The sequence below is a fragment of the Aethina tumida genome, chromosome 3 (assembly GCF_024364675.1).
Source record: "Aethina tumida isolate Nest 87 chromosome 3, icAetTumi1.1, whole genome shotgun sequence".
Lineage (NCBI taxonomy): Eukaryota > Metazoa > Arthropoda > Insecta > Coleoptera > Nitidulidae > Aethina > Aethina tumida.
The window spans coordinates 14,362,894-14,379,387 of NC_065437.1; the positions used below are offsets into that span (position 1 = coordinate 14,362,894).

General features: G+C 35.9%; 1 protein-coding gene across 5 annotated transcripts; it reads left to right on the plus strand.

The window, feature by feature from the left end:
* The first annotated feature begins 805 nt into the window (after positions 1–805).
* Positions 806–15,473, plus strand: LOC109604293 (uncharacterized). Of its 5 annotated transcripts, none has more exons than XM_020020818.2 (18): positions 806–960; positions 2,946–3,128; positions 4,359–4,499; positions 4,746–4,781; positions 6,516–6,698; positions 6,940–7,083; positions 7,139–7,453; positions 7,512–7,826; positions 7,885–8,844; positions 8,902–9,182; positions 9,237–9,459; positions 12,072–12,203; positions 12,391–12,714; positions 12,771–13,097; positions 13,181–13,276; positions 13,620–14,258; positions 14,316–14,639; positions 14,697–15,473. In XM_020020818.2, the coding sequence occupies exons 1-18, from the start codon at positions 822–824 to the stop codon at positions 15,065–15,067; spliced, it is 5,133 nt and encodes a 1,710-aa protein (XP_019876377.1). In that variant the 5' UTR covers positions 806–821; the 3' UTR covers positions 15,068–15,473. The 5 variants fall into 5 exon arrangements, with proteins under 5 accessions (XP_019876377.1, XP_049820634.1, XP_049820636.1 ...); XM_049964677.1 differs by having other exon boundaries at positions 13,181–13,270; XM_049964679.1 differs by lacking the exon at positions 13,181–13,276.
* Positions 15,474–16,494: the final 1,021 nt, after the last annotated feature.

Sequence of the window (16,494 nt, forward strand, 5' to 3'; positions counted from 1 at the left end):
ATGGTAAAGTTTGGGTTAAACCAGATTTCCAATCATTTAATGTGCTGTATAAAAGGAACCTGGTAAACTCAACTCTGGCTCGTCTGTTCTTCTCTGATAGTAGTTTATTTTTAATGTGGCCTTCTAGCATGAAGACCCCCTTGTAGTAATCTATCTCTTACAGTTCTTTAAGAAATATTAATTCCAATGTTGTGTCTCTTATTTTGCTGAAACTCAAGAAAGGATCTTTATTAGAGTAGGATAAAATTTGTTATTTTTTTTATTTATTTTTTCCTTCCACATCACTAAATCTTGCGTTACAAGCGAGGGATAATTATTTTTAGTATTATGAATTATTTTTTTAATTAAAAAATCATAAACTTTGAATCATTGTAATCAGTAAAAATATGATTGGTTACTAACAAAGTGTATAAAAAAAATTTTAAATTTCCATATTAATAAAAATAGTCTTCTTCTTCTAATAAATTTGACATTCAGGTTTGAGTAGAAATAGAACAAATATTTAAAAATAAATTGTAGAGATAATTTTCACAGTCGATTATGCGATTTCCGACTGGATAATCCATATCAACGTGTTGGTGTTGATGAAACGAGATGAACAGAACGCGGACCTGGTGCAAGAAGGACTTTGATCATCAGAGGGAACCGGAGCAGAAGCTCCATCCGAAACGGCAAAGGCCAGAGGGTCGCTCTGACGGCGGTCCCAGATCTGGACGTCCGCGGCGGCGTCGAGCGTCGTGTTGTGGGAGCCATCCAAGCACCGGCGGGAGGGGGAGTGGGGACGCGCCGCGACGTCCAGCCTTTACTCAGTGGACGGCAGCATGTGGTGGTGGCTGCTGCTCGTGACTTTGGCGACGGCCAAACGCGCCCCGTCAACACAGGAATCCGTTATCGAAGAGGTCACGGCCAAACAGCTGGAGCGCGTGTTAACCGAGAAGGACTACGTCGCAGTGTTCTGGTGTAAGTACCATCAGCCCCCCCGTTGAAGGGACCACTGTGTTTTGAGTGCCGCGCTCCGATTCGGACTCCCAGTGCACAAGGTTCTGAGTGTCGTCGCACAGCCGACCGGGATTCTAACATGCCATATCCCGATTTGGCTCGCGGTGGTGCCTTGTTCTATTCCGCCACGTTTCCGCCGATTCTGGATCGCAACGGCGACCTGTTTCCGATCCGTTTCCCGTCCGTCAATAAGTTCGATCGCCGCATCGATCGTTCCCCTTCATCCAGCCGTCGTATCCCTTGTCGGTCATTCGACACCGCAAAAAAACCCAGTGTCAAGTCGCCCCCGCAACAGTGCTGTAAAAATAAATATTCGCCCATTCCAACACGGCGATCTAGCACCAGCATAATGAAGTCTTTAAAAATAGTTCCACAAGTTGTCCGGCCCAAACGACACCGGCGGCCGTTGGTTGTCCAAATAAAAAACTCCCTTAAATACCCACATGTTGCCTCCGCTCTAACACCTCGAGGGTCCAAATCTGGATTGCATTTGCCCAAATACTACAAGCACAAACCCATTATATAATGCGCTTGAAACAGAATTTTTAGAATATTTTTATTTTTAGAAAGCAACTAACCTCGATTTCGCATCAGTCGGATTATAAGCGATCCACTGGCGAAAATCACCAAGTTTCAGTATAAAAAATCGGTCTTCAAAACGTCGCTATTTATTTTAACACCAATTGCTTCATGCGTAGGAGATCGCATTTCAAAAAATATTATACACGTGCATGCATTACATCTGGCGCACGTTTCTAACATACACAACCTCCGGTTTTATTTTTAAGACACACTGATTAACTTCCCATAATTAACGGTGTGAATGTGTATTGGTAGAACGTTTTTTAGAATTTTGAGCTTTACATTTTACCGGCTTAAAGGTGTGAAAATGCGAAATATTGTTGTTGAAGGTTTTAACAGGTGTTAAAAGTAACTGATTCAAAATATTTATGCGATATTATGATCAGCATATAAATATGTACGGACCACCTACAATTTTCATTTTTTTTAACCTTTAATAATAAAAAAATTTTATTTATGAAATATCTCTGTAAAACTAAATTGATTACTATAAAGTCATAATGACATATTTTTACATTTGGTTTAAAAAATTAATTGTTTTCATGCCTCATATTATTAACATATTGAATATGTTACAAATTAGCAGGATAAAATTGACAGATTCAAGTTTAATGGTACTACAAAAAAATCTCCTATTTTCAATTGAAACAATTAAGTTAAATCAATTAAAAAAAGTGATTCAACTTGTATAAATTTTAAAGTAAATGTAACTCTACGTAACAAAAAAAATTTTCTTTAATTATTGTTGTTTATTCAAATTTAATTTTTTTGTTTAAGTATAATATTATTATTATTATTAATGATTATTTTGAATATCAAAGAAATAAAATAAATGTAATAAAATGAAACATTTCTTTTCGTAATCTTAAAACAAAATAAATTGTGTCAATTGTCAATCAACATAATCTTAACCTACAAGAAAATGTTTGCATCCTATTACATTGTTATATTCTTTATTATTTTTATTTTGTTTTATATTTTTTACATTAAAATACATAAATTGAAAAATATTTTTGCTTATTATAATTATAAAAATTTCTGATTACTCATATTGTAACTTAAATTAGTATCAGACTTGACGTTTCACATTTTTAAATACCACCGAAGTCTAAATATAACTTTGCAAATATTCCTGTCGTCACATCAATAAAAGTTACTTTTACTAAGTATGTCGGAAATTTCTATGAACATGCCAAAAGCTTGCAGTTAGTTAACTTTGTTAACAAAAGCTGCATGTCCAATTTACAAACTGATAGAGACTATTAATGAACTCCTTTATCAAGTTTGGAAACTAATTTATAATTCACATTTGACTGCATCACCATAAACAGTACAACAAAGGTAAATTAATAATTTGATTACAGATGCTCGCAGCTGCACCACGTGCGATCGAGTGCTGCAAGAGTTGGAGCAGATCGACGACGATACCGACTCATTCGGAGTGGATTTCGTCAAGATTAACGACAAACGACTGGCCAAACAATATGGCATCAACAAATTCCCCGCGCTCACCTACTTTAGGGAGAAACAACCCATCATCTACGAAGGTAAGCGATTCATGACGGAGATGAACAACCTGTTTTTTAAAAAAAATAAACCAAGTTAAATTTAGAACGGTTTTATTAATTTCCATACGAAATTTTCAATGTCTAATCTATTTCTAAACGTCTGTCTTTGGTTTTTGGTACAAGAATTGGGACACGTTATTTTCGGTTGCATTAAATAATCTAATCACATCTAACCAAGTACTATATACAATTTTTTTATTTGGAATTCAGTTTTGTAATGTATATTTTGGTTGGACGTTGAGAAACATGTTTATAAAAAGATGGAGCTGTTTGAAGAGTGGATTTTTTCAACTACTGTAAATTAAGATAAGATAAATTTATAACTTGTAGAGTGAATGAAAGCGAACAAAAACAAAATAAAGCTTCAATTTCATTTAACTGATTGTAGGTCAATATAAATGTGAGCTCATCCAAATGAAGACCTCGCTTAGACGTTATAATAGACCGATTTTATTAATAGAACTCACAGTTTTCAGTTTCAGAGTCCGTACATTATCTAGCTGAATGGCGCTTCATAATATCTCATTTAGCTTAAGACCAAATTAGCACACATGTCTTTTGTCTTTAGTAATCTATATTTGTTATTATTAGAAAACGTACCTTTATATTTAATCGATTTTTCTTAACTCAGAAATATTTTATATATTATTAATGATTTTTGATATTAAGAGCATTACCAAAAAAAATGAGTGTCCTTGTTTGATTAAAAAAAGCAGGCATATATTAAATTATCTATCTAGATAATATTAAATAAATATACTTGTTGTTAATACAAATATTTATAAATTACAAAAAAATTGTTAAACAGTAGGTTTCCATGTTTTACATATATTTGTTTAGGAATTGATAGATTATACTTAGTCAAAAACTTCCATTAATTAGACACATAATTGAATGAAAATCTTAATATTTACATAATAACACGTGTCTTACTAACGAAACCTTACAAATATTTGGTCTTCGCATTCAACAATAGAAAAAAAGAGAAAATATAAAATTTATTTATACCAAGCAATTTTGATTCGATGCCAACGATGTTTGTATGTCATTCTAAATGATAATACACGCATTGGTATCATTTAAAATCTATTCTCGACCACTGGAAAATGGTGCAAATCAATACAAATCCATTTAGCAAAATCCTCGATAATTGCTGAAAGCTAAAAATAACCTGTACAAGATGACAAGAATGTTTATTGTGTTTTACAGGGGACTTGATGGACGAGGAAAACGTCCTGGACTTTTTGACCAGCTTGGAAGCGATGGATCTGCCAGACCGTATTGAAGAAGTGAACGCGAGAATATTAGACAAGATCGTCCAAGAGACCGACTTCGTGGCAGTTCTCTTCTGTAAGTACCAGTTTGGTGCAAATTTATGTCGAACTACCGAAACGTATTGGTTTTCAATTTGTCAATAATCGGATACATGAAATGCACCTCCTCAAATTACTGTATAAAAATAAATAATTATGGAAGTGCAGCATTTAAACAAATAGTTTTGTTGTCAATGTGGATAGATTTCGGTGTAATAACATAGTTTTAGATATGTTTTTATGTGTTAACCACTTCATTATCGAGTGTGTGATTGTACCACAGGTCCAGATGCTGAGACATGTTCCAAGGGAGGACTTAGTAAGTACACAACAAATATACCCCAGTTAAATCATCACTGAATCAAATCATACAAATGAATATTTATGTAAAATAAAACATTAACATATCTTTATATATTTTTACAGAGTGACTTATTTAATTCAGCACGATTTCAATAAAATTAGATAAACAACCAGGTCGAAAATATAAATCAAATAAAATTCAGAAACGCGTAGGAAATGTTTGTAGTAAAATGTTTACATCGTAACATACCATTATTATGTTCCGACATTGAGTCGCTTCATTAACTGATAAATATAAAAATGTTTCTAGACATTTTAAAAAAACATAATTCACAACGTTTATGAATGTTAATTGGTGCCTTTTTAATTTATACTAAATTAAAATCAAATTAATTAAACGGGAATTGTCCTTAGTTACTTCACTGTGGATTTTTCTAAGCAAAATTCCTGCCGCCTACAAGCCTTTGTTATAAATAAATTGCCTCGAACAGATGCAACCATTAAATAATATCAGTGAATTATTACAGTCAATTACTGGTGTAACACAGGACTACTATCCTTCGAAAAACATTGCCAAGTTTCGTCCACTCATTTTACAATTATCTGTAAACTGACAACATTGCCAAAAACCTTTGCATAACCATGAAAAGCAATTATTAAAAATGAAAGTGGTATGATTCAGTGAAATGTTCAAGCCCCCTCAATGAACTAAAACATTATTGAATCAGATTCATTCAATATTATTTATTGCATGTTCTTGCACGTTCTTTCGCTTGTCAATGTTCCTACTAATTAATTTGTCTGCGTTTATTTCGTCTGTGAATTAATTAACCCGGATTGAAAAATTGGGCATTCAACATAGTTTTGTAATTTTTCAAACAATGTTTCGCCAAAGTTATTTGATGGATATTGTTAACTAAACAAGTGTGTATTTATTTAGAAATTACAAAGTAATATTTTTATTCTTGGAGCGGTTTATTTTGACAATATCTATTTATAATTTGTAGGTAGTAGCGTACGATGAAAACACACAAAAAATCTTTTTGTAACTGTTGAAACTTTCCACGTCATTTCGCAAATCCCCTAAACTATTTTTGGAACAAGCTTATAAAATTATGTAGGAATTGCTTTGAAAGAATTTGGAAATCTAAAAATTTGTTAAGCAATGAGACACTGTTTACCCGTTCCTTCACTGGATTTTATAACTTAAATTTTTGTGTAGTCAGATTTTTCCAGTTTATCCAAGTAGTAAATATTTTTGAAAATAAATTAAAATAGTCGTATTATCCAAATTGTTTGGGCATAAGATATTTACCCAAACAATTCCATTATTAATTGTACATTTTCCACCGCTAATGCAAATGAATGAAACTGTAAAATTTGTATAACTGGCGCTGTGCTAAATATATATCTCAATAATTTCATGTGAACCACTCCGTTCTGCCAAAAATATTTCCAACGGAATACCTCCGATTTATCAGCAATTAGGCAACGATTTTTCGTTGAGAAAAAAATGTGCCACGAACAAAACGCACCGTTGTTTCGGAAACATTGAACAAGATGTTATCAGAAAGTTTTTACTTTTAAACCTTTAGTGGTTAAAAAAATATCTGGTTCAAGGAGACCCAAGATAGGCAATCCAATTTACACACATTCCTATAGAGATATCTTTCTAAATCCCTGGCTTAAATACGCTTTTTGATTATCATTGCTTGAAGAATTAAATTCTAACGAGTTTTATTTCATACAGACAAGCCGGAATGTAAAAAATGTTCGAAAGTCCTTCAAGAATTGGAAAACATCGACGACGAGGCCGACCAACTGGGCATCGGATTCGTGAAGATCAACGATGAAGCTCTTGCAGAAGAATACAACTTGGGAACATTGCCAGCCCTCGTATACTACAGACATCAAATCCCAATCATATACGAAGGTAATTTTATTTCCGTATCATGTTTCATCACACCATCATGGAACTGTGACGTGATGGATATAATTTTATCTTTTGAGATGTTTTGCATGACTTAAATGTTAACAAACATGTAGGTGTTGAAAACTTTTGTGCCAACTTATAAGTAAACATTGTTATGGGGCTCTACGAGTCCGGCCAACAAGCAAACTTACTCACAAACCCACCAAGGTAACAACCTTGATATTAATTAAATATGTTTCAGGCGAACTACAAAAGGAAGATGATGTATTAGAGTGGTTAGTCCAGCATAAAAGTACAGGTGATGAAGACGACGTGATTGAAGACGTGACCTTGAAAACACTCGGAACTCTTATCACCAGTGTAGATCATCTTGCCGTCCTCTTCTGTAATATAATCATCTCTTAAATGTTAATTACCTCTTCAAGGACTTTTTTTTATAGACGACCACGATGAAGAAGACTCCGTTCAAACCCTTGACGACCTGGAGGACATCGACGACGACTGCGACAAGTACGGAATCCAGTTCGTCAAAATCGACGATCCGGCCGCGGCTGATGAATATGGCCTTGACTCGTTGCCGGCGGTCGTCTACTTCGAAAAGGGCATTCCCAACGTCTACGACGGCGATCTGGAGGAAGAAGAGGAGGTGCTGGAGTGGCTAGTGCAGCAACTCGAAAAGGACGAAATCGAGGACGTAACTGATGAGATGCTCGACAAACTTATTGCGGAATCCAAATTTTTGGCCGTGCTGTTTTGTAAGAACATTTTTTAATTAATTTTATAACACGATGCTATCGAATAAAATTGTTTTAGATGATGATGATGACAGGAAATCTCAGAAGGTCCTCAACGAACTAGAAAATATTGACGACGAATGCGATAAGCTCGGAATCGTTTTTGTTAAGATTGATAACGATGACGAAGCTAAAGAATACGGTATTGAAAAGATTCCTTCTTTAGTCTACTTTGAAAGTGGTATCCCAACTCTTTATGAGGGTAATCTCGAGGACGAAGACAAAGTACTCAAGTGGTTCGAACACCAGCTCAAGAGCGATGAAATCGAGGATGTCACTGACGAAATGTTGGATATTATTCTTGAGAAGAAACCATTTGTTGCCGTATTATTCTGTACGACACTGTAATCATTAGTTATTTAAAATTATCTATAATCACATGTATTTTTCAGACGACAAAGATCAAAAGAAGAGTCAAAAGGTAATTGCAGAACTGGAAAACATTGACGACGAGTGCGATCAGAACAATATAGTCTTTGTGAAAATCGACAATGACGATGAGGCTAAAGAATATGGAATTGATCAACTCCCCAGTTTGGTGCTCTTCGAGAACAAAATTCCCCATTTGTACGAAGGTGATTTAACTAAAGAGGAAGAATTACTCGGCTGGTTGATGCATCAAAAACGTCACTCTGAAATTCCTGATATCACAGACGAGATGATGGACAAACTTATCGACGACACCAAATACTTAGCCGTTTTGTTCTACGACAAAGATGATAAAGAAGACATCAGAGTGCTGAATGAATTGGAGAACATCGACGATGATTTGGAGAAAGAAGGAATTGTAATCGTAAGAATTGACAATGATGCAGAAGCTAAGGAATATGGAATCGATCATTTGCCTACCCTCATCTACTTCGAAGACAAAATTCCATCACTCTATGAAGGCGATTTGATGAATGAGGACGAAGTCCTCCAATGGCTCATTGAACAAAAACAAACGGCAACTATCGAGGAAGTCACAGACGAAATCCTGGACGATTTGATCCAAGAACACGAATACGTGGTCGTTTACTTCAGCGGCAACTGCGAGGAAGGTGAAAAATGTGACAATATCTTGGACGAACTCGAAAACATTGATGACGAATTGGATGAAAACGGTATAATTTTCGTCACCACCGAAGATTTGGTTTTGGCTAAAAAATATGGCATCAAGAGCTTCCCTAAACTAGTGTTCTTCCGCAACAAAGAACCTCTAGTTTACCCCGGAGATATCAATGATGAAGATGAAGTGCTTGCTTGGCTCACTGATGAAGATACTTTGGAAATTCCCGACCGCATTGAAGAGGTTAACGCTAGGATGCTGGAGAAGATCTTGTCCGAAAATGAACACGTCGTCGTCTACTTTTGTATGAACTTATTAATATTTTAATCGTTAAACATGTCTAAAAAATAAACTATTGTAGATAAAGAAGGTGATAAGAGGTCTCAAAAGATTCTGATGGAGTTGGAGAACATCGACGACGAATGTGAAGACAAGGACATCGATTTCGTCAAGATCTCCGACGAAGGCATTCAAAAAGAATACGATCTTCAATCGCTTCCTGCTGTGGCCTTCTACAGGAACAGATTCAGGGAAATTTACACTGGTGATTTGATGCACGAGGAAGCTATTTTGGATTGGGTGTTGAGTTTGAGAGACTCCGCCCCCGATGTTATTGAAAACGTAGACCGAAAAACTCTTCAAGTAATTGGTTAAACACTGTTGTCTGAACGAAATATTATTTTTTTATTGATTTAGGTTTTGATCAATGACGTAGAACATCTCGCAGTTCTATTCTATACAGATGACTGCGACGAATGCGACGATATTTTGGAGGAACTGGAGACCATCGATGACGACACGGACAAACACGGTATCCAGTTCGTGAAGTCAAAGGACGCACGTTTAGCGTCTGAAATCGGTATCTTCAGTTTTCCAGCATTGGTCTACTATGAAACCGGAGTACCAATTATGTACGATGGTAAGCGTTGATTGTGTGTTTGAGTGGTTTGCATTTATTCATTTCCTTAGCAGGATAGAAAATTTTGCCGAGGAGTAAGTATATTAATATGTTTGCTCGATGAAATGTTGGTCAGTTTTTAATTAAATATAATGTTGAAATGACCAACTAATCATCGTTAATATGTATATTTGTTTGGTATTAAGGGTATTAATCGGTGACATGTTATAGGAAATCTTAGTAACGAGGACAAAGTTCTGGAATGGCTAGTTGAACAGAAAAGTAAGAATAATTTAGTTTAATAGTTTAATCTAATCGAATTAATTCACGTAACTTTTCTTGTCTATCTAAAAATCTGTCAGGCATATTGTAAAAAGTCGAGAAAAACAAAATTAAACAAATACATAATTGGCTTAGCTGGTATGGGTGAGTGCGTTGCATGATTGCTGCATGTTGCAATAATGTCCTAGGTGATGAGGATGATGAGGATGATGATGACAGTGATGATGATGATGATGATGATGATGACGACGACGACGATGATGATGATGATGACGACGAAGATGATTCCGACGAAGACGACGATGACGACGACGACGACGACGATGACGACGACAATAATGCAGTTCTGAAAGGCGTAAACAAGTTCAAATTCGACCAATTAGTCAAAGGATTCGTTTCAGGTAAAGAAGCGGCAGATGGTGTGGTAGATCCAAGATCCGGTTGGGTGATGGATCAATTCGGATGAATCTTCTGTCATTTTTTCAACTCTTCACGACCTAGAATTAAGGAAGGTATTTTTATGTGATATAAGACAGGCAGCAGAAAAAATTCAAAATCTTATGAGAATTAAAACTAATAATAGTTTCCCCCTTCCTTTTATCCATTTCACTTTTATTGTATCTCTTTGAGACTGTCCAAATGTAACCACAATATAAAAAATAAATAAAGAGATGATGAAAAACGTTGTACATTTTTAATATTTGGCTGTGCAGAGTTGTGAGTTGACAGATGATCTATCGAATTGAAGTCGCCGACTGATCTGTGGCTGAGGTAGTAAATACAGCAGACCCAAACCCGGCAGAACTGGAACGGTGTAGTCGCTTCTTGGAGTGGGTGTCCTAGTCTGTGCATGTCTATCCTTCAACGCTGCATGCAGGACATAGTGTCAGACTCACTCCTCTATTTGTACCACTTAAGTTACTAACAGCTAAACGCTCTCTCTTTAATAATTCCGATCACGTTTCTGTTTCTAATTCTTCTATGGTTTGAGTGAATTCTGACATTATGTTTCCTGCTGCAGGGGATGGCTGTTTCTACATTGGAATGGGGGGCAAAGGAGGCAAACCTTCGGGTCCCGTCTATGAACCGTATCAATGCTGCCCGAGTCGCCCAAGTCGTGGAAGTAAAGTTGCCAAGTTGCAACCGAAAATCGGCAGGTCGAAACAAGTGGCCGCCGCTCCGAAACCCACCCCAAAACCAGCTCCCAAGAAAGTAGAAAAGACTCCACCAGAGTCTCCAATGAAAACCGTTTCAAAAGCCAACCATCCCACCAAATTCACCAAGGAGAAGAACCTGCCTGCGAAGCAGGAGAAAGGCAAAGGGAAGAAAGGAGGACTGTTGGGGATTGGTAAATATATCACCTGGTGGTAGGTAATGGAATTTAATCAACCAATTTTCCATCACTTTTTCCATGGTGAAGCGTAAACCTATTCGGACACGATGGGATCCCAGTCAATTCTACTATCACCAAAACTAGTCTGCTGTTGTTAAGGCTTTCGAGTGAACTTATTGTGTTAGTTATTGGTTTATTGATCAAAACGAAAATATTATATATCTTTGTCATCCTTTTTGACTGTTATCTATTTTATAAGCTTTCTTGTTTACGTAACTACCAAACTTACTCTCTTCTTTCTGACGCATCCTTTCGACGACCATCCCCGAAACTCTTCACGTTGCAATTTTCTGCAACCCACCCTTCGTTGGACGTTACGTAGACAATATTCATTTTTTATTATTATTATAACTGTTAGTAGCTTGATTTGTAAATACCGACAATAGTCATTTAACTTTTATGTAGCTATATATGTCGAGTGCATGTAGATATGTACATATGTAATTAATGTAGTCTCTTTAATAATAACCAGACATCCTGAACGTTCACAATACGCACGAAATGGTTCTACGTGTTTGCATACATGACTTGATATTCGGAGATGTTCTGTTATCATTAAAAGATAGGCGCAGCGCTACATTCACTGCCGTCACCACCTCGCATGTACATAACACCACACACGTGTAAATTATTAAGATACAATAAATTGTTTTTATTACTGTTTACTCTTTAGTTTATATGGTTCGATGTGCCTTGCAGTACTCTCGACTTTTTCCATCCGGCAGCCCGATGTTTAACCATTATCGGTTGTTTATATCCCAAAAAAATAATTTCCATTTCAATTTTTATTTAACACAGCCAATTAAAGAATGATTAAAATGACAATTATGGAGCGGTAAGTGAAACTGTTCAATCTTCAGCCATTCCAAAACTTTTATATTTCATTATATACAATGATTTATATATTTTTTTAATTGTGCCTGCAAGAAATCTTAGCAAATATGAGTTATTTCCACAGGAAATTTGCACGATGAAACTGAAGTATTGGAGTGGATGACGGATCAAAAAAATGATCAGAGTATTGAAGAAATTAATAGGGAGACGCTCTTTAAATATATCGACACTAAGGAATTCTTAGCAGTCGTTTTCTGTAAGAAATTTTTTATTTACTATTTTATTTCACATCATTTATAATCTGCTAATATTCAGTATGAATGATTCTTTCATTTTATTTTATGACTTCAAAAGGAAAACATTCATATTGTCTGTTAGTAAAATTAATAAGGAATTTGGGACCGCAAACCCCGAATTCCTTGATACAAATAGAAACATTATAGATAAAGAAGAAAGCCCGGATAGTCCAAGAATACTGAGACACGTAGAACTGATCGACGACGAAGCCAGCGAATACGGCATAAAAATCGTTAAAATGAAGGACCGTCTGATGGCGAAGAAATACGGCTACAGAAACCCACCAGGTGTTACGTATTTCAGAAAAGGAAAGTCCATTAATTACGATGGCGACATCGATGACGAGGAGGAACTCCTCGATTGGCTCACCGATCCGGAGAACATGGAACTCACCGATCACATTGAAAGAGTCAACAGGAAAATGTTTGAGAAGATTAGACAGAGATCTGATTACGTCGCAGTGTTTCTTTGTAGGTGTTAGGTGGATGAATTTCATTCAGGTTTGTACGTAAGAATGTTTTTGTAGATAGCCAAGATTGCAAGCAATGTCCAAGGGTGTTGGCGGAAGTAGAGAACATTGACGACGACGCCGATTCAGCGGGAATCAACTTTGTTAAAATCGACGATAAAATGATGGCTAAGGAACTAGGAGTTTTTGCCTTGCCTGCTATTCTATTCTTCAAAAGTGGCTCAAAAGAACCTGTTATTTATGCTGGAGACTTGTACGATGAACAACTGATACTGTCCTGGTTGCTGACACAAAAGGATCCATCTGGGGACATTATAGAAGATACTGAAGGAAGTGAACTGATAACATTGATCGACAAAGAGGAAGCACTGGCTGTTTACTTTTGTAAGTATCGTTGTGGTTATGATCAGTTAACAGCGCTTATGAAAGCTAACAAATACAAATCTGCATTCGATGTATCTATGCAGGGAACAAGACATTTTGCGATTTGTGCGAAAAAATTCAGCACCCCGGTCGGAAGGGTCAAAAACAGAAGACGTCGGAAGAAGATGTTCAAAGTAACGGTACTTTTCCCCGTAGTATTTAGATGTAATGTTTCCTACCCCCGCGAGGAGTATCTACATACATGGACGAAGCAGGACTCGATTATTTTTTTTTAATTTACGTAGTTTGTTACAGATCTGTGTGTCATTTTCTTAGTTACTCCTCTCTTATTTAGTTGTCTGTAACCGATTACAATTCAAGAGTGCTCATACAGTTTTTATGGTTAGATATAATTTAATGTTGCTTAATTAAAATTTTTAGGTATTTTTTTATTTATGAATCTGCTTACTTTGTGTTGTGATTTATATATCCCTAAACATTTGCCAGTTCTTACCCAACTAAACCTTACAATAACTTTTCTAGATGGCACCGATTGCGAATCGTGCTCTAAAATCTTGGAAGAACTCGAGAACATAGACGATGACTGCGAAAGGCACGGCATCAAATTCGTGAAAACAAACGACATCCGAATCGCAGAACAATATGGTGCCACAGATTTTCCAGTGCTCATGTATTTTGAAACGGGAACCGGAGGAGTGTTCGAAGGAGACTTAGAAGAAGAGGAGGAGGTGCTCCAATGGTTAATCCAACAGCGAACCGAAGACAGAATTGAACTTATCACAAGAGTTATGCTTGAAAATTTAGTAGAAGAAAGTCAATACTTAGCCGTGTACTTCTACAAGCAGAACTGTCACGTATGTGACCAGATTCTGGAGGAATTGGAGAAAATTGACGACGAATGCGACGTTTACGGTATTCATTTGGTGAGGATACAAGATCCTCAACTGGCGAAGAGATACAGCATCAAAACATTCCCTGCTTTGGTCTACTTCCGTAACGGGAATCCGTTGTTGTTTGAAGGCGATATGCAAAACGAACAGTCCGTTTTGGAGTGGCTTATTGACGATGATAACAGGGAACTTGCTGACGAAATCGAGTCAGTTAACGACCGAATGTTGGCAAGACTTTTAAACGAATCACCTTTCTTAGCTGTGTTTTACTGTAAGATATCCTATTTAATTATTAATAATTCATACATAATTGAATGCATTATTTAAGATGACGACGATTGTCCGGAGTGTGAGGAGATCCTAGAAAACTTGGAACAAATCGATGGCGAAGCTGATCTCTTCGGAATCGACTTCGTCAAGATTTGCAGTGCCGAAGCGGCAGCTGAACAAGGTTTGCACACTTTGCCTGCGCTCATGTACTTTAGAAAGAAGTCCGCGATGGTCTACGATGGAGATTTAACTCAAGCCGACCGCGTCCTTGACTGGTTGACTAGCCAGGACGTCTTCGAAATTAAGAATGAAATCGAGGAAGTTAACAAGAAGATGCTGGAAAAACTGCTGGAGGAGAACGAATTCGTCACCGTATTTTTCTGTAAGTAGTCTTCCGATCTAATAAGACACTTATAATTTGACTTTGGATTAATTTCAGACGAACTGAACAATGACGAAAGCAGGATCATAATGGAAAAACTGGAGAACATCGACAGCGAAACGGACAACTTCGACATAACATTCGTGAAGATGGCGGACGCCCGATACGCCCGTAAATGGGGTGTGACCCATTTCCCAGCAATTGTGTACTTCCGGAAACGTTTCCCTAGCATATTCAGAGGCGATCTGCATTCTGAGGCCGACGTTCTGGAATGGCTGCGCAAAAACAGATTCCGACAACCGGAACTAAACATATTCATGTACGCGCTGCTCGCCATTGGAGTCGCTTTCGTGATCTACACCGGATTCTTGCTCCAATGTTTCAAGACACAACCGACAGCGATTGTTCCGCATCAGAAACAAACTTGAGGACATTCTTTTGTATGCGTTTTGAGGATGGATGACAGGACGGGTGAATGCGAAAAGAGGTTGAGTTGCAGTTTTTGTGCAATTATTGACATTTATCATTAATTATTCTTATACTTTTTTGTTATATTCATATTGATGTGTCACGTTCGTCGTTATTATCGTTTTTTTTCTTTCGTCTATTATAAACTTCCCTTAAACTTATTGAATCATATATCCTGGACCAACTAAATATTATATCAAATAGTGTTCACATTATGTATATGTACATAAAACTGTACAATCATTCCTGAGAGAATAGCGGACAGGAGAAGTATTTATAATAAATAACCTCAATAAATGAATACATGTAAAGTAATTGTAGGTAAAATATTGTAAATACTCTTGTAAATAAATATTACAAAACTAATACGAGTTTTAATTATAATTATTTGAAGATACATACACAAGCGGACATTATTATAACCAATATAAAAAATATTATAGTCATAACTAAATATTTAATATTATTGTATTATATTAAATATTAACTGTTGTTTTATAATGTATTATACAAACTATTATATTCTTATTCTATAAAATGTTTCTTAATTGAGCTGGTAGTGGAAAAAAGTATGTAATATTTATTTTTTTGTTACAAATGTGAACAAATCTAATTTACCATAAGATCGGTCCATTAATCACAATGATCATTATATTCACAATTTTTTTTAAATAAAATATCAATTTGGTCTGAGAAAAATGGAATATTTTATTAATATTCATAAAAAATTTACAATAACTCAAATATTTCAATATTTTGTGGTGTAACCTTTGGCTTCTATCTCTGTTTTGGCATCTTTTAGGCATAGAATCACCAGTCTCGGCAATATGTCAAAGAGATTGTTTTGCCACTGTCCAGTATAGTTTGAAGAAGTGCTTGTTTGCTTCTAATATTTTTTGTTAGGATGCGACGGTCTAATACCTTTCAAATGTGCTCAATAGCATTTAGATCGAGGTACTGAAACGGCCATTCAAGCAAAATTATTTTTTTCTTTAGAAATCATTCTTTAATCATTTTAGACGTGTGACTCTTCCTCAACAAACACGGTGTTATCCAGTATGTCCTTGTATTGAAAAGGATCCATTTTATCCTCTACTTAAATTAAGAGACCAACTTTGGATCGAGAAAACCATTGTCAAATTATAACGCTTTTGTCACCATCTTTAGCAGTAGGAATTTGGTATTTCTCTCGGTCTTGATAAAGCTGAATTATAATTTTTATTACTGTTTCCAATTTGACCAATGACCAAACATTTTTAGAAGTACTCTAACAAATAATTATTTAATATAAATAATAAATATTATTGCTATAATTTTGTCCACAGAAAAATAAAAAAATCCGCAATTTTTTAAAGAATAAAATTATAATAGTTGGCCGGATGCATAG